Raw genomic sequence first — 25,943 nt, forward strand, 5'->3', positions numbered from 1 at the left:
TTGGTTTAGAGCAGTGACTGCAGTTTGGACTGGGGTTGGAGCTGGATTTGGGACTCCGGCTAGAGACGAGACTAAGGATGGATCTGAGCCTGGATGTGGGGGCGGAGGACAGAAGCCTCTAGCTCTACATCCAGCTGCACAATATCATGCTGAATTTTTATGGAGGATTTCTGCTGACAACACAAACTACAAGGGCAAAGCTCGAGTGGTAAGAGAAACTCTTTTTAAACATTTAGACATTCTCTTCATTAATGTTAGACAGACGGCATGGGTACAGACTGGGACTCTTTGCGACACTGCACTGAAAGGCTATAAAAAGCCAGCAGCAAATACTGTTTAAAACTAAAGGTCTGACCCTGTGAGGCACTAAGTGCCTTTCTTTCCTAACAGTCAGCAAAGAGCACACAGCTCATTGCAGGATCCCTTCCCAAATTAACACCCCAGGATGATGGACTTTTACACCAGACAGGCTGAGCAGCAATACTGAGATTTGAGAATATCTGCGGACTCGGCTGCAAAATACCTCTATAGTCTTTGGACAAGGTTTGCATATTGTAGAGGGGAAAACAGGACGTTTCCATGATATTGACTAGTTGTACTATAGGTGAAGTTTCTCTCAGAACATTCTATGTTTATATATACAACTAAGAATTAGTGGTGCTTAGCCCTTATACAGCAATTTACGGAAGAGAACTGCACAATGAATTATTCAGTGAGGTTAGGTGGGCATCATTATCTCCACTTTACAGATGGGGAAAATGAGACATAGGGACTTGAAGTGACTTGATCAGTTCTATGCAGTAAATCAATGGCAGGACCAAGTTTAGAGTCAATAGGCTCCTTTCTCCTAGTCTCAGGCTCACTCTACTAGACTACATCATTTCATATACATGCAGGATAGCAGTAAGGTTAAAAAAAAATCACCCTCACTGAATCAGTCATGGACAGATGGCAGGAATAAATGATCCATGAACAGTGCAGTCATGAGCAAATTCTGCTCTCTCTCAAGCACTATGTTTTTGGCAGGCACAGCATGGTTTCACAGAATGCCTCCTTGGCAGCTTTTTCAGGTGGCTTCTCAGTCATCCCTTTGTCACTGAAGAATGGCTCCTCCATCTCTAGATGATTAGGTATCAATATGGGAAGTGTCACCACTTGGAGGATTAAAAGTGCTGCAGGCTCCCTCAGACATGAGTGCCTCCTTTGGCAGAGCTAGACTGGACTGGCTAATTCTTCAACACTCATGCCCTGATTCTCTCCTCACTCCTCACCTGCTCTGGTATAAATCACAAACGAGTCTCTTGAAGTCACAGGAGTTACTCCAGGGTAAGTCGTCTTCCTGACACTTTTGCTTTATCCAAGAACCCGCCTTTATCACAAAAAAGTCAAACAAACAAAAACACAGCCCAAACTAGTCAGCCAGCCAAGGAGAGTTTAACATACTTGTTGCTTTGAGAAACAGATTTGCTTTTTATTCTAGTTCAAAGCAAAAAATGAAAAGGGAAAAAAAAATCCACCCAAGTGCCCAAAATATACTCACCTTCCACTGAAATTTGGTTAGTTGAAGCTTTACAAATTACTCTCTAGCGGCAGCAAGGGCCATGAAAGGAAAACAACCTCACTTGTGTATCTAGCAATAAGAAGTCTAAGAGCCTTGTGTTATTGAGACTGTGCAGAAGGTACTAGGATATTACTGGCACATTAAAACCTGATTGTGTGAGGTGCAGAATGTTCTAAATCAGTATGAGTTGAAGTTTCTCAGCAGTTCACACCGTCTGGCCCTTATAGAATCCTAATAAGAGCTGGCCAAGTAACAGTCAAATAATTTAACCAATGACTTTTAAAAATTAATAACTTTTTCAACCAAACACGTGCACATAGCTCTTCTGGTGAAGCAACACCACACAAATAAATGCAAAGCTGTACCACAGTCCTGAAAACTGTAAAATGCAGTTAATCAAGTGCCCTTTTTTATTCAAATAATTTTAATTATTGGAATGAACAATTTTTTTTAATATGCAAATAAAATGTTCTAAAACCTGAAAAAAAATTAATGCTAACATTTTTCTAAGCATTGCAGAAAGTTTACTGCTTAAAATATAATCTGAATGCACTGTACAGAGCCTGATCTGTAGTTCCTGCGAACAAGTAATTCCCAGGAAATTCAGCAGGGGTGTGCGTTTTATATGTATAGGGATTACAGACTTGGGTCAGTAGTCTTACAGCAGTCCCGACTTCCACTGATGTGCAGATGAGATGCACACAGTGAACAAAGGCAGTATATGCTATATGAATGGGTTGAGGGTATCATAAAATGCAATCAGCCAATACATACATCCCCTTTTGACCCCAGTGGCTGTTCACAGGAAAGAGAGACAGAGCATGTGGACCTAAGGCAAGAGTTTGGTATTTGGGTCAGAAGAACTTCAAGAGAGACTGAATCATGATTCATTCCAATACAAAGGAAGACAGTCCTGTGCGTTAGCATCAGCTCTGTATCGATCACCACATAACGCTCTGAAGGAGTGGATACAAAGGCATGAGAAAGATGCAAATGTTTCATGCCAGGGTCGAGTGGGTCTTTGTCTACCTCCAGTGGTAGGTCCACAACAGAGTATAAGAGTTGACTAGAGGTTCTACTCCCTTAGCTCAAGGGGTCATGGGAAGCTCTATGTTTTTGTTGCCACAAGCACGGCAGTCAGGCGGCTTTTGGCGGCATGCCTGCTGGCAGTACGCTGGCAATGTGGATTCGGTGGCATGCCTGTGGGCAGTCCGCTGGTCCCGCACCTTTGACGTACCCACTGCCGAATTACCACTGAAACCGCAGGACCGGTGGACCTCCCACAGGCATGCCACCCAAGGCAGCCTGACTGCCGCCTTCACTGAGACTAGCAGGCTGCCCCCCATGGCTTGCTGCCCCAGGCACGCGCTTGGTGTGCTGGTGCCGCCTCTGCAACGGGTGGAGGATCAGAGTTTAGTACTATTAGACATCCTAATTTCAAAAGGACCATGATAGCCAGAGTGGGGTTAGTAGTTATAGAAATTTGCTAATTGGCAGTTATCTGAAATAAGAGACCGGCTCCAAAGCCAAAATATTTGGATCCAGATTTGAATGTCTTCAAGCCCTGCAGTGCATGGGTTGGTGAGGTTTGGCTCAGGCCTACCTTTTTTTAAGTTTGCCTTTCCTCATTTCTCAACAATGATATGACATGAAAGACAGGCTGTAATGAGGTCTGAGTGCACCGCAATGACCTTTCACAAGCACCTTAGCAACCATCACCATAAATAATTAAACATAAACTACAATTGTCAAGACTAATTAACAAAGTGCCTCTAGTGATGCATGAGCCACATTTTTGTAAAGGGCATTTGTTTACGTAAGACAGTCAGCGGGTCCCAATCTTTGAGGCAAATTTGGGAGCTTTGACCTTCCATTCATCTTAGACTGGAAATGGCATCTTGGATTAATGTATGTGAACAGTCCCCTCAATTTTTACTTCTTAACACTTAAATTTCAGAGTACACAACCTACTCAGAACTGACCGCTCACTCCTCCTCCAAGGTGTCGAATGCCCTCAACTCCTGATTCAGAGATTCCAAGGCCAGAAGGGACCACTGTGATCATCTAGTCTGACCTTCTGCATAACATAGGCCAATTCTGAGAGCATCTCTGTCAGGCTGTCACAACACCTAAAACACTCCACCTTGATTTAAATGAAACTAATGGGAATGGAGAGCGCTCAGCACCTTGCAGGGTGAGACCTCCCTTGCAGGGCATATCCTGAGTTCCTGACAGGATGCTTTTCATTAGAGAATTGAGCCCTTCATGTCTAATATTAGATAGTCCTTCCCACAAAGAATTTTCAACTTCTTTTTCTCCGTACTGGCAAACTTTTGTCATTGTAGGATAGACAGATTAGATTAGATACAGACAGCCAGAGAGAGGAAGATAGAGATCAGCATTGATATTCTGACTGTCCTTAGGGAGAGACAGGAGGGTCATGGAGGGAAAAGCAAAGAACATCAGATAATTGAGAGTATTTACAATGTAATTAAAGGACACCTGGCCTCAGGACCTTGTTTCAGTTAACAGGGCATTTCAGATACCTAGAGTTTGGATAAGTGATGTTGCCCTGTATGTGCAGTATAAAGATTTTCCAGTGTGCGGCCCCTTTAACTCCAGAGGTCTTCAGAATTCTCATATCAAATCTACTGCCTTAAAAAAAAAAAGTGTAACGTAGTGAATCCAACCAACATATTAAATACATTAAAGTCTGCAACTTCCTGCCAAAGCTGGCTGGTCCAGGAGATGGAATGTGTGGTGCTCTAAGATGACTACAAATAGATCCTCTCCCACTAGAACTGAGAAAGGCAGATGAGTCTGCCAGCAAAAACGTGAGGCACCTTCTCTCCACGTGCAAGCTCTATGCACCAGCAGGAAGGATAATGCAAGCCACTGAACAGAATAGGTGTATGGAATTCTCAGAGCCGAAGAGGTTCTTTGGTACTTCATGGATTACTGCTAGCATTCAGATTTAAAAGTTTATTAGAGAATATTTAAATAAAGATGATACTAATACACTATTCATCATCAACAACTTTTCCTAGGTGGTAGGTTTCAGCTGAGAGCTGCCCATATGCAAAACATCTTTTTTGGTTTGAGTTTTTTTTTTTTTTTTTAAATTTCATTGTAATTTTTGTGCCAAGAAAAAAAAAGAGTCCAGATTGATAACCTCAGGTACTGAAGCCATCAATGTATTCACAGAAAAAAATAAGTTGCAGGCAACAGCAGGGCAAATATGATCTAAATTGGGTCATCTGCAGACTTTGAATCTGGACTCTTCAGTGCTAAAAGCATGAGTCTAGTGTTTGAGGCCACTCTATTGTCAGATATAATCAGAATGTTATCCTCTTGTGGACCAACCTCCAGAAGACAAAAACCTAAGATCTCCTGGTGTGACTAAAACAAGCTTAAGTAGTAACACACACCAAAGCTGCTTTTTCCAGTCATTTCTCTTTAACCAACATGTGCTAGATCATCAGGGAAATGCTTCTTTATTTCTTGGGAACCAACAATAATATCCAGTGCTCTACTCCTGGAAGTCTCTCAGAGGTTTCCCAAAAGGTGAAAAAAAAAAAATCCAGCCATGTCTCCCAACCCCCTATTTTTCTAGTGACAGGAGCCTGTGGGAATTAATGTAGGTATAAGCTATAAGTCCTTATCCTTTTAGTCTCTCTCTGACAGCAATTTCAAAACCTTCCTGTTTATTTGAATGAGGAAGTAACCCCTAGAAACTCACATGAACTGATCTCTGTCAAATGGGATATACACCGCCTTCTACTTGGTCTGGAGGGCCCTGAGATAGCAAACTTTACAGCAACAACATAATTACATATATATATAAAGATATCTTTAGAGGTTCCTAAAAATATATTTTCTATTCTGAGCCTTCTATGATTAGATTCATGGTAACTAAAGTAATAGAAGATTTTTAAAATTCCATAAACACACTTCAAAAATCAGTTTTTTCCTGTAACATACATGGCATATGCAAAAATTAATGATGGTGTGGGGGGCATAAAGGCTTTAACTGGTTCTGGATGCCCTTCATAAATCACCTGTGCTTTCACTACTCATAAGAAAACGGTCCCAAGCTCATGTCAATAAAGCCTTTATACCACTCCACCACATATTCTGTGTAGATCTAGATCGGTAAACTCTCCCCCCGCCATACACACACACTTTATTATTTAGCTACTTAAATCAATCAAAAGATAATACCTTCTTTTTGCTGCAGTAAATCTGCCACTTCTTCTCTGGCGGGAGTGCAAACATAGCCTCTCTGTTCTTATCCGTGAGATCCAGTTCATCCTGAGATTGTTAAATGAAACACACAGTCAGCTGCACTGATACCTGTCAATACTGTGGAAAGAACATGCATCAAACACGCCCCACACCCTCATTTAAAGAAGCAGAGGACCAAGTGTCTCCCTGTAACGACTGATCTCTGTAGAGATTTGTATTGCCTGCATCCCCTTCACCACTGATTAAGTTCACATATTCTGCTACAGGTTCCCCCAGTTAGAGCAGAACAGACCCAGGGAGGTGACGAGCAACCACAGTGTCTAACTTCCCTTGTGAATTATCATTACACCTGTGCTCACTTGGGTGGGAGCAATCATTGTATTTGATGAATAAGAAGTGATACGTTCTGATATAAAGGTGATGCGTCATGAAAGTGTTGAAGTGAAAAAACTTCATTGCTCTGGTTAAAACAAGTCAGACACTAAACTTTCTCTGAGAAGTCTATATAGAGAGTCAATGCACCTCCTTCCAGGCCCAAAATACCAACCTGGATCCTGCGCAGCACCAGCTCAGCCCTGCCAATACACTTGAAGACTGACCTGCACCAACCCCCAACAGAACAACCCCAGAGACTGCCAGCTATGCCAGACTACCAGTCAGTGATTTCCCTACACCCGCCTGGGGGGGTGTACATCCCCCCGAATTTCCCCAACACCCCCCCCCAGTTTTGTGAGCTAGTTAGATACCAATTCAGTGACTGTTTGGAAATCTGAATTTAAATTGAAACATTAATACACACTTTAAAAGCTTATACAGTGTATGATAAAATGTGTATCTGATAAAGTATAATAGATTTGAAAAGTATGAACATAGACTAGCTTCCTTATACAGCTGTTTTTTATGATGCCAGTGCATTCATTTCGGTGATGTTGGCCAACCTAATAATTTCAAATGATGATTTGTAAGCAAAGTCTAAATGAGCTCTCCCTGACAGCTAGTGATGAGCTGGGGCTGTGGGGAAAAGCTTTAGGACCAGATTATATTTACATTCACACCTAATCTACCTAGGTATCCAGCAAACAGAGCTGTGTTGTCCAAGTGATAGATTTTGGCTGGGGTTGGGTTACAAACCACTTGAATGTGGGGGGAATGGAGGATGAAATGTTGTTCTTATTGTATGAGTAAAGGGCAGTAGAACTGTAGCCTGTGATGATTTGAAGACATCAAGAGAGAGGGTGGGGACCTGTCCCTCTCCACTGTTTAAAGACAGAGCTGATTAGGCTCCATAGACAGTCTTTTGTTCTGTTAAGTGACCACTGCAGCTGAAATCACTGACAATCAGGTCTAAGTGCTTAGTCCTGTTGTGGGGACAGTGTTTTTGTGTAAGAGACAGCCCAGACTGCACTAGCAGCGAGCGAGGTTCCTGCACTGAGAGCTCAGCTGAAATCACTGAGAGCTGGTGGAACCTCAAGAGACCAACTCGCAGAGGTCACAGTGGCAGGTGGCAGCCAAAGGTGACAGAGTGGTGGAGTGAACGGTGGCACAACGAACAGACATGGCCAGAGTGAACAGCGAGCAGCTGGAGGAACAAGCAAAGTGCCTTCTTGTCCCACACCTGGAAGGTGTACTCATGTGAAAGCACCTCTGAACTCCAAGTCTCCACTGACCAAGGACAACACTAGTGAGTGGAGTGAGGTGGAGGGAAAAGTGAGGGGCATGTTAAACAAACATTTGTTTGTTAGACTATATTTTAGTCACTTTGCTCCAGAATGCTAGATTTGTGACTGGGAATGGAAACTTATATACATGTTTCCTAGTAGGCCAAGATTTTAAAAATGCATTATTTGCCAAGGTTATCTCACATTGTTGCTATCTCAGGAGGTCATTATATTGGAGAGTTTCTGTACTAAACATTTTTATTATTATAATTAATTTTTACATAAGAATGGTCAGACTGGGTTAGACCAATGGTCCATATAACTCAGTATCCTGTCTTACAACTGTGGTCAAGGCCAGGTGCTTCAGAGGGAATGAACAGAACAGGTAATCATCAAGTGACCATCCCCTGTTGCCCATTCCCAGCTTCTGGCAAACAGGCTAGGGACACTCAGAGCATGGTATTGCATCCCTCCCCATCCTGGCTAATAGCCACAGATGGACCTGTTCTACAGGAATTTATCTAGTTCTTTTTATAATCCTGTTATAGTTTTGGTCTTCACAGCATCCTCTGGCAAAGAGTTCCCTGGGTTGACTTTATATTGTGTGAAGAAGTACTTCCTTTTGTTTTTTTTAAAACCTGCTGCCTAATAATTTCATTGGGTGACTGCTAGTTCTTCTGTTATGTGAAGGATTAAATAAAATTTCCTTATTCACTTTCTTCGCACCAGTCAAGATTTTGTAGACCTCTATCATATCCCCATTAGTCATCTCTTTTCTAAGCTGAAAATTCCCAGTCATTTTAATGTCTCCTCCTGTTTCATACCCCTGATCATTTTAGTTGCCCATCTCTGTACCTTTTCCAATTCCAATATATATTTTTTAGGATGGGTGACCAGATCTGCACACACTATTCAAGGTGTACACACACCATGGATTTATATAGAGGCAATGTGATATTTTCTGTCTTATTATCTATCCCTTTCTTAATGATTCCCAATATTGTTTGCTTTTGTGACTGCTGCTGCACATTGAGTGGATGTTTTCAGAGAACTATCCACAATGACTCCAAGATCTCTTTCATGAGTGTTAACAGCTAATTCAGATGCCATCATTTTGTACGTATAGTTGAGATTGCTTTCCCATGTGCATTACTTTGCATTTATCAACATTGAATTTAATTTGCCATTTTGTTGCTCAGTCACCCAGTTTTGTGAGATCCCTTTGTAGCTCTTCGCAGTCTGCCTGGGACTTAATTATCTTGAATAGTTTTGTATCATCTGCAAATTTTGCCACCTCACTGTTTACCCATTTTTCCAGATGAATATGTGGAACAGTACTGGTCCCAGTACTGACCCCCTCAAGGATACCACTATTTATCTCTCTCCATTCGGAAAACTGATAATTTATTCCTACCCTTTGTTTCCCATCTTTTAACCAGTTACTGATCCATGAGAGGACTGCCCTCTTATCCCATGATGGCTTACTTTTCAAAAGTCAACTTAAATTAAATACATTTTTTTTAATTTTTTTTTTTTTAAGAAATCTAGATCTGTTATGTGTTTTGGTGTAACTTGCATTTTCCTTATGTTAAATTTGCATAATCCTAACAAAACATTTACTTTATTCATATCTCTTTATATATCATTGGACCTGACACCCCCCCTGTAAATTCGAACACCCCCCTCTCACTTTCAATTCCTGGGTAAACCACTGCTACCAGTGATTTTTAGGCCGGTTTTGAACTAGCAACCTAGAGCAAAAGGATCCATCTGCCACTACCACTCCCCTGCACCATCCAGTTCCCACCAAAAGACAAAAGGAACACCTCATGTTTGGAAAAACCAACATATTCCAAAGAGTCAAATTCACCGTTGGTGTAACTGGGCAAATATCTTCATCTGTTGATGAGAGCAGCAAGTTTGGCACAGTATTTTTGTGAGAGAAAGGATTACGTTGTCATTAGTAAACTACACTGGATTCAGAAGTTCAATTCCTAGTTCTACCCCAGGTTTCCAGTGGGACTCTGGCCATGCCACTTGATCTGTGCCTCAGTTCCTCTTCTGCAAGGGAATGATAATACTCCCCTTTTCCCAGGCTATTTAGATGGCAAACTCTTCAGGGCAGGGACGGTCTTTTACTGTGTACGTTAAGCACTTAGCAAAATGGGGCTCCAATCTCATTTGAAGTCCATAGGTTCTGGTGGGATATAAATAATAATATTCCAAAGAGCACACCAACATATTTTGCTTTGTTTGGTCCAGCTGTGCTGATCATATAAGACAAGTGGCAGAGGTGTGTGCTTGACCAAGAGCAAGAGAGAGCACGTGTGTGGTACAAAGACCATCCATTCCTGCCTTACAGTTTCAAACAAAGTTTCAGCCAGATTTGTGTGTGTGTGTGTGTGTGTGCGCGTGTGTAATATATATATTTGAAGGAGAAAGTGTTCAGGAGTCCTATAACAAGATGACGTTGTGAGGCTAATAGAACTGTAAATGCAGCACCCATGCTAAGCTTGCCCAATGCAGGAACAATACCTCTTTAATTCAGCCCCACAATGGCTCATTTGGAAAGCCTTCAGGGCTGGGAAACTTGTGAAAACAGTGAGCTAAATTGCATACTGAGCCTGGTAGTGGCTGCTGACAGATTTAAAGGTCCACAGAGACTTCAGCTGCAGAAAGGTACAAAAGAAACGCAAACAGTAACAAGGCTAGGTCACTGCCAGCAGCAGAAGGTAGAATAAGCTGGGGGGTTTTTATTCTTTTCAAAAATGTTTAAAGAACAAAAAAAAAAAAGTTAGCTGTGCATGAAGAGCACAAGCCATGTGGAAATGTTTAGGGTGAGTTTCCAACCAAGGGGGCAGCCAAGCGAGACAAGGAGTTCTATAAGCAGAAACCAGAGTCATATTCTTGGCTGGAGAGGGAGAGAGAAACTACATGTAAGGTCGTAAGACCAGCAAAGGAATGCTGTTGGAGGTCAAGTGTGTGGGACGAGTGGGAGGGTCAGGGAGGAAATCAGAGTTTCCCGGTTTGGAAGAAGAGCTGCTGGGGCTGCAATTCACATGTGAAGTGAGCTGGCCAGTCTTAGCTAAGTCCTGAGAAGAAAATCATTGCGAGAAACTGAAGGCTAATAAGATAAACAGTAGGAGCTCTGTTATGAAGCTTAATTCATGTACAAGAGCAAGTTGAGAGATAGCTAGTTCTACGTGGTTTTCACAGATGCTCCCCCCAATACCATACTGAATGACAGCACACTCAACCAGTAAAAGACAAGACAAACATGACATCAGAATACTCATTAAGTGAACACACCTTAAGGGCATGATGCTGTAACTTGCCAGTTCTGGAAGTTGCTTTTGTGGGTGTTGCGTGCATCAGGCAAAGATTCAAATATTATAAGGCCTCAAGGGACCATTATGGTCATCTAGTCTGACCTTCTGGCCAAGGTGCATGCTGCTGTCTTTGCCCCACCTAGCATTCTACCATTTAATTATATATATTTGCATCCTAATAGCATGAGCTTCCTTACAGACAAGGTAGATAATGGGATGGTAGATGATGCAATGGACAAAAGCATGCACATGCAGGCAGCCCTCCCCACTGCAACCTAAGAAAGAAAGCAAATAGCAAGAGTCATTGCCCTAGATACAATCTTCATGCTTCAGGACATAACTTGCTCACAAATTGAAGATCAGGAAGGAATCTGCTTCCATTGAACAGCAGTTAGAGAGGGTGGACTACTCCTTCCTCTGAAACAAGCAGCATTGATCATTGTCAGAAGGACAAATCCTAGATTCCAGGCTCACAGCCCAAATGGCAAGGTTGCAAGTGGGACACCTCCATAGTGGAGGAGGAAAACCTCCCCTACTGGATGCAGAGCAGCAGTGAAGCCACTCATTGACCTTCAATGCAGTGTGCAGTCACTCTTGTGGCAGCTGTTCTCTCCTTCAGTGAGGGAGGAAAGCCAATTGAAATTGCATAATCATGGATATATCAGCTTTGCTTACCTTCCTCCCATTGTCCAGCCACTCAAAAGCCCCTCATGTTGAAGCACATGTTGTTCTCTAAAGGTTCTCAAATCCTTTCTTTCTCCACCCCTTTCTGCAGTGGCAGGGTGAAGGACTTCTATGACTGCAGAGGAAAGCACAGTATCTGACCCAGAGATAAGACACTGTTCCAATATGAAATTCTCATGGAAAGAGACACCTCAGGTAACAAGCACCTCAGACTCTGAAGAGATTTTGAAAGGTTATATCTGATGTGCTTGTAAACACATCACACTAGCCTGTTTTCAGAGTGGAATTAGTCACCGAGTGAGACTGCTGACTCTAACGTGAGTGCAGTGACCACCCACTAGAGGGGAAAAGGAAACAAAAAAGGAGGCGGTGGGAGAGTGCAGAAGTAGTAGGGACCTTGAATAGCGTCATCTAGAACAGGAACAGAGCTAGGTGAGGAAGTCCTCATGCCTGGATGCCCAGGGAGCATGTGGGGGAAGAAGAGAGGTTCTGTTGGAACAAAGAGGGAGGGAAAAAACCCTCTTCTATCTGTTGTGGTGATTTCTCTACAGAAATGTAGAAACTCTTCTTCCATGTCTTGGATGAAGGGCTTGGTTCCAGAGATTCATGCCAACAGGCTCCTGTACAATACAACACAGCTCAGCTGCCTGGCTCTCAAAAGCACTTCAAGCTGCAAGTGCTCCAGTGAAATACAGATTAGAGAGACATTTGCCAGGACAGCCTCAGGGAGATGTTAAAAAAAAAAAAAAAAAAGCCCAGTTACTATTCCTTACATTGCATTCAGTTTTCCAGTTTTTTTTTATTATTTTACTTACTGAGGGTGGATACGTTCAGTTAATTTCCTTTTATGTGGGCCTTTTTACAAACAGACTGAATTTTGATGATACAACATTAAAATCTATTGGAGATGGATTTGAGGTTCAAATATTTCCAGTCCAGTTCTCTGGGCCAAAGAGGAAGATGGCCTGCATTCAAAATGGCTGCAACCCAGGAAAACAAGCAGGAGAGAAGAGGAGGAATGGGCAGGGAACATAAAACAGTTTTTTGTGGGATTAAAAACCATACTATGCCCCATGATTTGGAAACAGTCAACAAATTGTGAGAGATGGATCTGGTGTTCGGCCGCCATTGTTTTATGATGATATCATTTAAAGTCCAGCACAAGCAGAAGAAAAGGGAATCTCTCACCAATAAAAGGTAGCACCTCTCTGGAAAAGTGTTACATTAAATTAATACAGAAAAAATAATGTGAGAGAAAATTAAAATACCCAATGCTTATCTTGAAGAATCTGGCTGCATATTAAGGACTGTGTTTAGGGATCCCTTCACCCGTTTCTAAAATGTAGCCACCTCCGGGTGGAACATCGTAGGGCCCACTAACTCTGGCCATCAGTGCTTTTTAGGACAGGAAGAATAATTCATTCAATTAGAACTGCAGGATTAAGGTGGGCAGAATTTCATGTACTCTGAAACAGTGATCCTAATAAACTCCTGCGAGGTGTGTTGGGACATTCTAACAATACTGTGTGTGGAATCCCTTCAGCACAGTAGGGCTCTTTTTTAAATCAAGTTCTTTGCTACTTATGTAGCTCATCATTTCTGCGGGATCTGACATGGAGCAGCTGTGCTCTCTGATACACTGATTCTCTAGTACACTTGCCCCATATTCTAGGCAGGACTGACTATTTTTAGGAACCATAAAGGAGGGATTGACTCAGGGAGTCATTCCCAGTTTTGCTTTTGCGCCCCTGGCTGATCTCAGCCAGGGACACCCATGATAGCAGCAGACAGTATAGAAAGGCAGATAACCGTCATCTCATTGCCAATTTACACTGGCAGCAGACAGTACAGAACGACTGGTAACCATCTCTGCTATCATGCAAAAGCAAATGAATGCTGCTGTGTAGCGCTGGAGTATCGCCTCTGTCTGCGGCATCCAATACACATACGGTGACTGTAAAAAAAAAAAAAAGCTGAACAGGCTCCATTGTTGCCGTGCTATGGCATCTGCCAGGGCAATCCAGGGAAAAAGGGCGCGAAATGATTGTCTGCCGTTGCTTTCCTGGAGGAAGGAATGACTGACGACATTTACCCAGAACCACCCGCGACAATGATTTTTGCCCCATCAGCCACTGGGCTCTCAACCCAGAATTCTAAGGGGCGGGGGAGACTGTGGGAATAGCTACCCACAGTGCAACACTCCGGAAATCGACGCTAAACTCGGACCATGGCCGCACACCGCCGAATTAATGTGCTTAGTGTGGCCGCGTGCACTCAACTTTATACAATCTGTTTTATAAAACCGGTTTATGTAAAATCGGAATAATCTCATAGTGTAGACATACCCATAGGCAGTAAGTTAATCTCTACAGTCCTAATATGCTTTTATGTGAGATAACTGGACTTTTTCTGCTGGCTATCCATCTAATTCTTGCTCAAGCTCTTGTAAATTGGATCATTTTGTGTTTCTCATTTGAGCTTGTCAGATTTTGCTTCAGAAATGGGTAGTAATGTTGTATGTATTTCAACCTCCTCTTCCTGCAGCTCCTGGCTTCCCCTGTTCAGAGGTGCTCTTGAAAGCATTCCTGCTAGAAGCAGCTCCTTTCCAGGTCTGTATTTCACCTTTGCAATATCATGATCATTCTCTGAAGTCTTGGTGGTACTTTGCCCAATAGTTTCTGTAAGACAGCTTACAAAGGTTTATGGTCTTGTTTCTGCCTCAGCTGATTTCAGCCTGCAAATATACTTACGAACCCACTCACAACCAGAAATGATTGCCAGTGTTTCTTTTCCAATCTGAGCATGGTTTTGTTACATTTTAGTCAGTGCTTAAGATGACCTGGGTGTTCATCTAGCAAAAGGACAACCAGCCCTTAACCTCTGAGAAGTTGCACAGCAAACAGCATGGGGCCAAATTCTCTGAGGGTGTAGGTTGGCATAGCTGAACTGAGAATTCAATTCTTACTCTTTGTTGATAAATTCAAAACAGGAAGCTAGAGATTGCCATACTGGATCAGACCAGTGGTTCATCTGATCCAGTATCCTGTCTCCAACAGTGATCAATGTCAAAAGCTTCAGAGGAAAGCACAGAAACCCTGCCGCAGAAAGTTTTGGAATAAGCTGTCCCCAGCACGTTTGTTCCTATCTACCTGAGCTACAGAGTGGCTGGTGCCCTGAAGCAAATGAATGTCTCTCCCTTTCACAATATTTCCATACTAGTAATAGGGACTTTGTTTTTTAAATTCTGCAAAGCTTCTCTCTTGCTGGTCACTCCAGCCTCATTTGGCACTTTTCCATGGGCTGCATTCTAATTAGAACATGCAACTAAGAGAAACTAGGGATGAATTTGCTTAATTATGTTACTATGCCCACCGTGCTCTGTAAGGTCTCCTTACTTCAGGGTCCTTCCATTTGGACAATTACCTCCACCTTTATTGCAAACAAATCTAGGGCCAGTGGTTTGTTGACATTCACATTGTGACTTTCTGCCCGTGTGCGCATTTTACTTAAAATGAACCCTCTCGATGTGCACACCCTCTCATTCACACTTCCTACCCCATTCCTGTCTCATACACACACATGCCTTTTCATTTCCCTCTACCCCTCCTCTCTCATTGTCCCCTTATCTCTGTCCCACACAGAAAACAGGCTCTCTCACACACACACTCTTTGCCATCCTCTGTCTTTCCCATTTCACAAGCACCAAATTTATCTTAGTTACAAAGATCAGTGTAACTCCCTCTTCTGACCTCTCTCCCACTGCCATCCTTGGCTGAGTAGGATGGGCCTGCAGTGGATATACCAAATGCTTTGCACTGGGATCCCAATTCCACAGCACACCAGAGTTGTTAACATGTAGATTTCTCATCACATAATTAGAGGGACCAATAAAAATTCCAAGCCTCTGACATTCCCAAATGGGACAGCAGAGCCTTGGTTCTGACCAAAAAATTTGCTTCACACACTGGGTTTATTTCATTTTGTAAAAGACAAACATGGATTTTAACACATCATAGGATCCAATCCAGTGTCCTTTGGCCCCAGTACCCTGAGGAGCCAAGAGAGGGTTTGAGCTGGGGAGGTGGGGGGAGAGGGTAAGCAATGCTGAAATGCAACCCAAGCCAAACCAGATAAAAAGCCCTTGTGTCTTTGGGATTGGAAAGGGAGGAAAAGTGGCAGAGATGAGGGAGAGGTTGTCAGCAGCATAGTGTGATCCTTTCCAATACAAGATCCAACCCAGTATAGCTGTTATGGTGTTAACAAGTGAACCGAGCGAGACCACATTGCTAACATGTGATTTATATTGCCTGACAGCTACATTTTGGCATGAGAAAATCCCGGGAACCTTTATTTTTTCAGCCCCCATTCTCTGTGCCAGCCCCATCTTGGCAAACTAAAAATGGGTTACACTGATGGCTTTCACATTCTCTCTGCACTTCTCCCTGCTGAGGAGAAAGAGAGCAAGAGAAGCCCCATCAAAGGCTCACAGTCAGCAATCCTGAAAGCCACTTCAGAGCCATCCAGAAGGAGATGAATAAAATAATCCCTCTTCAGATCTGATCCTGCCAGAGAGCGCAATGAAATATAGAAGTCAGAAATAGGGAAGATTTATTCGATCATTTTGTCCATCTCCAGGGGACAGTATAGGACTGTTCCTCCACAGTGTATTTTCCAGTGCTTTGTCCAATCTAGTTTGTCACACTGAAAAATCAGAAGCAGCGTGCTAGAGAAATCCATGCTTGGAACATAAAGCATCTGGCAGGATGTGTTGAAAATTGACGACTGAGTTTTCACTGAGTGAGATTAAGTCAACTCCATGAGCTGGCTGGTGTTGTCAGCTCAACATAATGCAAGAGAAATTCCATTCACCAGACTCCACAGTAGGGAAACAATTGACAAGTATTACCTAGTGGATGTTCATACTCAGCAGGCAACACCACTGTCACCTACACAGGTGTGGATCCCTGCTTTTCCACATGTGCAGGAGGCACATTCTATCTCCCACATGTGCAAGTACTGTGTGGTCTTAGTGCTTCAGTAACCCATGTGAATGACTCCTCCACCTCATCTTAAACCCTCGTGATCAACAGCAGCTTCTTTAAGGTACAATGAAATAACTCACTTGTGGGAGGAGACTGGGAAAGAAGCAATATTTTCTGTTTGTTTGCCTGAAAGCAATGGGATGTGTGTTTGTGAACTCATTAACAAAGCAAATCTGGTCTTCCATACCTTTAAAATGCATACAATGTGCATATGTGTATGCCGTGAGCATCTGTGTCAGCCCTATGCACATAATATCCACATACTACATATAGTACATGCCTGCACACATGTACAATGTGATGTCTTACATGTACATGCATGTGTTGTGTGTGCATATGGCATATATGTTCACACAACACACCATGTGTGTGAAGGGGCACATCTAAGTCTCTAACCATCAGTGGGTTGACATAGGTAAGACACTTGAGTGTGGCTCTCACTGTAACTCTGAAATGCAGATGCCTGTAGGTTCCCTCTCTTCCTGCCTCCCATTTCCTTTCCGGTCTTTGCAACAAATACTGCTCTGGAAGGCTCCTGGCTAGGGAGGCAGGTTATCCTCTCACTTCAACCGGTGAAAATCAGAAGTAACTTCATTTAAGTCAACAGTGTTACACTTGTGTGAAATTTGTGTATGTGAGAGGAGAATCCAGGCCTGGGTGTCTTTCTTCCTTGCCACCTGCACTGGCTGTCCATTCCCAAAGCTCAGGACTAGAGCAGAGATCTCAATTGCCAAGGAGAAAGCAGTTTGCTGCCAAAGAGAAATCTCAGTAGCCCCCCACACAGGGCTCTAGTGCTGCTTCCTTTCTCCCTCATTAAGCATTGGTTAATCTCTTGTTTATTTCCTAGAGAAAAGCTGGGTCCCACCCAGATCCTGCTTCTCAAAGCAGTATCCTAGCACATGCAATTAACAAGGTCCATTCCAACAGGCTGCAGGGGTCTCCTCACCCAGAGACTTTAGACACCTGCCTTCGTGGCTCTTCAATCCACACAGAAGGAGCAAGCTGGTAACCAGGGCAGGCAGCTGAAGGGCAGCTAGGACAGTCAATATTAATTTATACAACTGAAGAGAGAGACAGACAGACAGACAGGACAGACTGACTGTCTCCCTCTCCCCTATCTTTTGTATGTTTTTCACAATCTTGGTTTGTAAGCACTTTGGGGAAAGGCCCATGTTTACCTCCATATTTGGACCATACCAATCACTTCAGAGCCCCTTCTCAAATTGGAGCCGCTGGGTGTTACCGTTAATATTAAACATCATCATCAAGATGTGCTGTTTCAGCACAAGTGACCCTTCCCCACCCTTCCTCCTCCTCCCCTCGTTTCCCTTCCCCCTCTCCCCTCCCTGCTCAAGGTTTGTTTTTCAGGCCAGAGCCCTTCAGATGACACTCTGCCTGGGAAGCTAGGTGTGAGAAAGGTTATCAGGAAACGGCGGTTTCAACTGCTACCTTTCCGGCTTCCCCACCCTACCCCCAGCCCCTAAGGTCTCTGCTCTTCTGTTTAATACGAATGGAGTTCAGAGGCGATTCCTGTGCTAGAGCAATTCACAGCTCGGATTGTGCCAAAGCACACAGGCACACACCTCTTTGATCGCTTCCTGCTCCAACAGAGCTCAGCGGCTCGCCTCACAGAACATGGGCTGAGAAAGGCACAGCAAAAGAATTATTGCTGCTTGAGCCCCATGCGAAAGGCAGGCTGTGTTTCCAGGGGTGTGGGTATTGCCTTCTCCTTCCCCTTCAGCTCTATCCCCTTGTGTGCATCCTATTTACCATACACCTCTGCTGAGGCACACACATGTAAGACAAAGCCTTGGCTGACCTTTAATCCTCTGAGACAATATTACGTAAAAGGGTAGGAGAAACAGGGCTAATAAGATTTCCAGAGTGAAATTAAATCGTCAGCACGCGCTCTCGGAACTCAGGATCATAGGGCCAAACTTTGTTCTCTCACACAGGAAGAAACCCAAAGGAATTCTAATCCATCAGGGAAATGAAAGGAGTTACTCCACATTTACACAGGCATAAATGAAATCAGAAGTTGGCACCAATTCTAATCAGCTACACCAGATTTGCAACAATGTAACAGATCAGAATCTGGCCCTAATTCCTCTCAATTTAGTATAGTTACTCTGGATTGATGCCAGCACTAATGGGAACACAATCCTTCTCTAACTCAATTAGTTCAGTGAATTTACTTTAGATTTTTATCGGTGCAACAGAGAACAGAATTTTCCATACAGACTTTGAAGGATAGAGACCTGTTAAGTCACATTTAATGTGTTACAATCTCTTCCCTGAATTAGTGAAGAACTGGTATATTTCCTAGTAATTAGTGCAAAGTAGTTTTAATTGGTCCACACAATGACACTTCCTCCACCTTCCTTGGGGAACTATTCCCAGGGTAAATACATTAATTGCCTGATGCATGTTGACTGAAAACAAAAAGTGCATTTTAAATCACCTACGTAAACACTATGGTAAAGGTGTGATGGTTGTGCGCAGTTAGGCACTCGCACCCTTGTGTATCTCACTGATCAAAAACCCTGATAACTAGTATGACAGGTACTGCACCAACATCATTTGAGCTAATAGAACACAAGCCAATGATTTTTTTTTCTTTAAACCTTTTAAAGATTAACAGGAAACCTCATAAAACCTGGGAAAAGGAACAGGAGAGGGTTGGGCATTTGGCCTTGTGGATCCTGTGCATTTCTTCAATGTAATTACTTTTCATTGTTATTGTATCAAACATTTGTAATACAGACTCATCGCAGTGTAGATGAGGGAGCCGACAGTTTCATACTGACAGATTCATCCAGCTGTTGCTATCAACGTTGAGTTGTAACACTAAGGCCTGACCTCTCTTGGCCATTACAAATCCCCTAGTCTTTTCCATGACTCAGGGGTATCCCTGGCCAATTTCCAAATTGGGTATTGACATTCTGCCTACACAAAATTCCTCTTCAGTTTCAGCTGAAGCACCCCACTTAATAAATGGTTACATAACTTTGTTGCATATTGGTAAACACACTGTCTCAGAGGTGGCTGCCCTGTAGTTCTGGGTAAGTGATTCTGTACATAGTCAGCAAAGAGTTTGGGGCGTCCTAAGGATGAAAAGGTGCTATAGAAATGTGAGTTGCTCTTATTACATTTGCACTTAGAGGCTCAGAATGGGGATCAGCGCTCCATTGCGTAAGGCTCTATACACACAAAAAACAAAGAAGGTCCCTATGTCAAAGTGTTTACAGTCTGCACAAGAGTTTACACTCATCAGAATTGTTACTAATGAGAGCAAAGCAAAATCTATGAATATGAGACAGTGATGGGGATTTGCTGCTGAGATCCAGAATACAGTAGTTGATCAGGTGTGTTTCACTGTGCCTATAAGCTGCTTGTGCCTTGACTCAGTCAGTTGTATGCAGAACTTGATGTAACATTATCCTCATTTTATAGATGGGGATACCAAGACACATAAGTGAAGTGACTTGCACAAGGCCCTAGAGGGAGCCAGCGCCAGAGCTGAGAAGAGAACTCAGGAGTTCCTGGCTCTCAGGTCTGTGCTCAGACCACATAGCTCTGAGGAGAGCATTGCTCTTGATGGGTATTCCCTTCCCCACAAGGTCAGGGCCAGAGTTAGACTTGCTGAGGATCAGGGCAGAAACTAAGGAGTGGGCCCTCACCAGCTCACATATTGGATTTCTGCAATGTTTCTGAAGCCCAAGCCCAAGCCCCGCCACGTGGGACCCTGGGCAATTGCCCTGGTTGCTACCCCCTAATGCCAGCCCTGCACAATTTTGAAAGACCTGTCAGTACAAAATGCAAATAGGCTTCCGCGAGAGTGGCCAAGCCCCAGGTGGAAAGCATCAGTCTCTTTTCTTTCCCTGGACATAACACTCCGAAGGCAGAGCAGCTCTCCCCTTTCTGCACCAAGAACACAGGTGGATTTTCCAGTTGGATTCCAGAAGAATGCAGCAGAATGGCTGCTGATTTGCTGCATCTGATGACACCAAAAGCTTTTTCCTCACCCATCACAGAGGGAGGCACCAACCAGGCACTTACCCCAAATAGATGGCACACTGCCCATTCTCCCCCAGATGTGATAGTACCCAAAGATATTGAGGTATTATAGAGAATTACAGCACCTGACATGTATACATAAATACTGTATTGCATATCACTCAGGCCATAAGCTTTCCTGATCTCCATTGTTAAGTAAGATGGGCAGACAGAGATGAAAAGAGTGCAAGAGTAGTAGATTAATTAACTGGGAGTGGATTCAACAAATCAGATTCAATAAATTCTCTCCTACCTCTCTGCTCTCTACTTCAACTTCTCGTTTCGTTGCTCCTCCTCCCGCATCGGGAGCTCACTAAGTTCCATTCATTCCTCTTCTCCATTTACAACATATCATCTACTTCCACAGGTTTGACCACCACCTGTATGCTGACGACTCTCAAATCTGCCTGAATGGCCTTTACGCCATCATCCAATCCCACATTTTAGCTTCTTTGTCCCTCTCTGACATCTCTGCCTGGGACCATCTTGGACTCTTCCTAATCTGAGTTCTTAGATCCAAGTTCTACATGGTTCTCATCTCCACAGTAGTTGATGGTCTCCGTCTCCCTCGCCTCTTGCCTCCTGGCCACAGTCAAATCCTGCCCCTTTTTCCTCTACAGCATTAATATCAGACCTTTCCCTTCTACCCTTACAACTAAACACACTCATCCATATGTTCAGCATTCCCCATGTCATTGCAACCCCCACATCGCCCCGCTCCAGTTTATGAAAACCACGGTTGCAAGGATCCTCTTACTGGCCTATCATTCAGACCACACCACTGCCACCCCTTTGGATCCATCCACCTGCTATCCCTTCAGCACTACATTGAAAAAGAAAAAGCTGAAGTCCTATAAAACTCTGCCCCTCCTCTCCCTAATTATCTAGGTCACTCCACACCCACTCCAATCCACTAACAAAGTCAGCCTCAATACCCTGCTTGTTCATTTCTCCCTCCACCCCAAACACCTCCATGCATGCCCCTGCACATGGAATGCCCTGCCTGAGCTGGTCCCCACCATTACCCTCCTGCTACCCTGTCCTTTCCCCCCAACCTCTTCCTATTTTTGTCACCTTCTTTCATTGCATCATATCTGAAATTGGGCTACAAACTCCTGAAGGTGGAGATCAGGTCTCACTTGATTTGTGAGGTGCCTTACATTATTTTGAACTCTATAAAACACTAGAGAAATACTTTTAGGGACAGCATAAATTGCTATATCCATACACAGGGTAGCTAGATCAGAGAGCAGACAAAAGAATATACTGTTGTATTGTCAGTGCTGCTCTGTTCCCATTGGGGTGGGCTGAGACAGGTATCTGAAGTCAGCACGACTATAAGGAGTGGAACCGCATGGAAATATAAGTTCATATATAGCAAAACTTCATAAAAAAAACAAAAAAAGCAAGGAGATTGTTTGATTTGTACTCAAACTGGTGCTGAAAGACCCAGGCAAGAGGAAAAGAAAGCACGGTAGGCTGACAGTGCCAGTATGTCCATCCTGCACTCTCAGTGTCTTATTTTAACGTTTCTTTGCCACAAATTAGAGTCCTAATGGGATGCACAATTTTTACTGTATCAACATCACTGCAGTAAGAAATAGGCCACAGTATAGCTTTATATGAACTTCTCGCTCTAACTAATGCAGCCCTTACCATAAGGTGCATTTTCAGTTATGTCAGATCATGCAAGCGTTTTTGACTCAGTTGATAATGTATTAAAGACATTGTGGAAGGATGATTTCTTAGCAAATGTACCAACGCTAACAATAGTGGAGAGATCCTATCTTCTACACAACCTGCAGGCATTCAGTAGTGGACAGATGTCAAATCAGCTTCTTTGTACATCACTCTCTGTTCTGAGAAAGTCACACCAATGGGAACTCATAGCAAAGCTCGCATTTCTACCAGTTGCACTGTTCTCTACCCTCTGTTTGCTGGTCTACACACCTGCTCCCATGCTGCTGAAATTCAGTAATATTCCATTGAAAACAATGGATTGCTAGGATGGATGAAGCACTTTCCCTCAGCACAGCAGGGGCATCCTACACCTCAAACGTGTTTGCCACAGTGAGTGGGTCCTATCTGGGACATTCTCTAGGCACAGCAGGTGCATCCCACCTGGAACATATCCAAACATTTCATGAGCATAGTGTATGCATGCTACCCAGAACTTTAAGCAATATAGCAAATAACCTATACCTGGGGCATTCAGTAGCAGCCAGTCACCATGGAACAGACAAAACATCACATGGGCCAGATCCTCAGCTGGTGGAAGTCAGCATAGCTCTGTTGATTTCAGTAAAATAATATTGATTTACACTAGCTGAGATCTGGCTACATTCTGTGAGGTGATCCGTTCATGTGGTTTCTCTTTGCACTAACAACTGTGAACAGGAATTTCACAAACACATGGGTAATGTTGTGGCCGCTGGCTTCCCCACACCCAAGACCTGGAAACACAAGCACAGACCCTGATTTGTGCTTACTTATAGAAACGTGCATTCAAATCAGGACTTGCCCATGAGAATCAGGCTTTGTGCATGAGTTAAGCAGATGCACATGCTTTTGAAAGTCTGGCCCTGCAAGACCAGAACCTCAAAAGAGTAAGTCTGTCGGATAGGTTCACCAAGGATTACTGCATATCAGTGGTCAAGACTTTTAACGGACTACCTACAACTGGGCAGTCCACCTCTCAAGCACCCACTCATGGTCAGGCATGGCTTTGCAGCACCCTGCTTCAGTTTCCCTCATTCCCTCAGATTTCACACACATGCTTCTCTGTGCAACCCAGGATCTGGGCTAACTAATATCGAAATTTCAAACAAAACTCAAATACCCACAATAAAATTAACCCAATCCCCTGCTTTTATTTGATCTCCCCCAGCTCTACCTGCCTGGAATCTCCTCCTCCTGATGTGTTAAACTCTCCCGACAGCCCCCTGCTTGCTGCAGCTCTTCTGCAGTCTCTGCCACAGCTTCCTTTTTATAAGGACCAGGTGCCTTCCCTTAAACCTATTTGGGCAACAGAGAATCAGTCACAGGTGCACTGGACCTCACTCTCTGTGAAAGGGGCCAGCCACTCTATGGCACTCCCATTGCAGTCTCTCACCATGTCTAGCTTTTCACTTTTTCTTCTCCATAAGACAAGAAAGAGGAAGTGTATGATGAGAGTGAGCCACACGGCACAAGCAAGAAGAGCCTTTTGCCTTCAAAGTATTGCTCTCTTAACAGCTTAAAAAATCTGAATCAACAGCCCATCACATAGGCCAGTGATTTCAACGGAAACGAATCACATCTGGCAGCTACAGTCTAACCCTTTGTGGTCTGGCTCCCCTCAGCTAGGAAGGTACTCCACTACTGCAGGGCCCTGCTGATCACCTCGGCCTTCAGAGGATCACCTCAGATAATGACTCTAAGACCCATGTCCTCTTCCTGGCCCCACCTAATATCTGAGAAATACAAGTTAATCTCTTTATTGGGATTTTTCTTACAGCCTCCACTGAAATGTTCCTGTTTAACAGCCTCAGGGAAAGGAGGCAGTAATTAGGAATGGGTAAAGTCTCTGTTGGTCCAAAGCCAGCAAGTCTCTTGCTCTACTGGAACCAGAGCTGCTCATATGTGAATGAAACAGAGGGGCCTCTCCAGATCTTGATTGCATTTGGCACAAGAGCACTTTCCTGGTTAATTAGGAACAGCGATTCAGTATATAAATGTATATCAGGAGTGGGCTCAGGCAGTGAAAAGGCCATATGTCTGGGGCGGGGGGGGGAGGGGGAACACAGGCATTTTAAAAGTATAATTTTCAGTGAATTTTCTACTGATCAATGGACCTGCTACCTGAAAGGCCTCTATTTAGCCACCAAAGTGGTGCCGTATGAGCGGGATCAGTTTAAGCTATCCAAGGCTGGATTAACTCATCACTGGGCTCTAGGCAAACATACGTTTGTGGGCCCCTGCCTTCCAATATGAATCTGGGCACCAGGTTGCAATGCCACTTGCTCAAATTTGACCCAGCCACTCCTCAGTTATGACAGAGGACTGGCCAGGTCAAACTTGAATAAGTAAAACACAGGATTGCAGCAACACTCAGGTTCGTCCCAGATGCCCCTCTGTCATTACAGGAAGGGCGGCCAGGCCAAATTGGGCTCCCCCGCCCCTGGAATTTGGGCCTTAAGCACATGTCTACTTTTCTTATGCATGACTCTGACCTTGAAGCTACCCACAAACACCTCCCCAGAGCCAAGTAGGATCCTGATTTTCTGTTCTGCAGAAAATACTTCCAAATCTTGGAATATCCTTTCCAAAACAGAACTAAACCAAAAATTTTGAAGTTTCCGGTGAAATGAAATTCTGAAAAGATTTCGTTTTGGGGGGTAAATACCACATTTTGTGTCAATAAAATACAAACATTGCATTCTGCTTTTGACTTTCTGTGTATGATAAAATGTAAATGTTCCACCTTATCAGAGCACTGTTCCTTTCCTGCCCTTGGAAAAGAAATTTTGTCACAAATCAACTCATTTCTGCAAAATGTGTCACTTTCAATGAAACAGCATTTTCTGAAAGGGAAATATTCCATTGGAAAAATTCTGCCCAGTGTATTTGTACACTTCCCCAGCCAGCATACCTCGTCTCTGTCCTGGGTACCACCTGTACAGAGAGGAGCCCTCAGTCTCCAGGACCCAGTCTGTTTTTCACATTTTTTCAGAGGTAGAGTGTCACCTAATACCATTTGCAGTGGTGGGTCTTTTGTTTTGCTCTTTCAAACATGGACCGTTGTCCACTGAGAGCTGGACTGATAACAGCAAACTCCTTTAACACAGTCTACTGAACAGCCATCCTGGCTTTGAGGGGAAACAGCAACAGCATCACTAAGTCCTGGTCTACACTAGAAAATTAAGTTGGTTTAAATACATTGGTGAGGGATGTGAAAAATGCACACCCAGAGCGGTGCTGTTAAGCTGACCTAAGTCCCCAGGTAGACAGCACTAGGTTGATGGCAGAAATTCTTCCGTCGACCTAGCTAACACCTCTCGGGGAGGTGGATTACCTATGCCAATGGAAGAACCCCTCCCACTGGGATATGTAGCGCCTATACTGAAGCACTATAGCATTTTAAGCATAGACATACCCTGAAGGAAAGATTATCAGCTTTTCCCTTTCTTTCCAATTCTCTTTATAACCTCCACTCAGTAACTTTCCTGTATTCACTGCAGTTTAGGTTTACCTGCTGACTGAGTTCCCCGGTCAGCCCTAGGTTCTGATATTGCTGGATTTGTCCTTCATCCTATAGGATTTTTTAAAAAACAAACCAAACTGAATTTCCTTTAAGGAGTGAAAAATCACTTTTGGCAGTAGGACACAA

General features: G+C 43.6%; 1 protein-coding gene across 5 annotated transcripts in view; it reads right to left on the reverse strand.

Moving 5' to 3' along the window:
• DAAM2 (dishevelled associated activator of morphogenesis 2) overlaps window positions 1–25,943 on the reverse strand; it is a 278,539-nt gene that overhangs the window by 143,402 nt on the left and 109,194 nt on the right. For all 5 annotated transcript variants that reach the window (XM_050948442.1, XM_050948443.1, XM_050948438.1 and 2 more), the window contains one exon: window positions 5,783–5,872. In XM_050948442.1, the coding sequence (XP_050804399.1) occupies window positions 5,783–5,872 (90 nt within the window). The remainder of the gene's footprint in view (window positions 1–5,782; window positions 5,873–25,943) is intronic.

Source organism: Gopherus flavomarginatus, chromosome 4 (genome assembly GCF_025201925.1).
Source record: "Gopherus flavomarginatus isolate rGopFla2 chromosome 4, rGopFla2.mat.asm, whole genome shotgun sequence".
Taxonomy (NCBI): domain Eukaryota; kingdom Metazoa; phylum Chordata; order Testudines; family Testudinidae; genus Gopherus; species Gopherus flavomarginatus.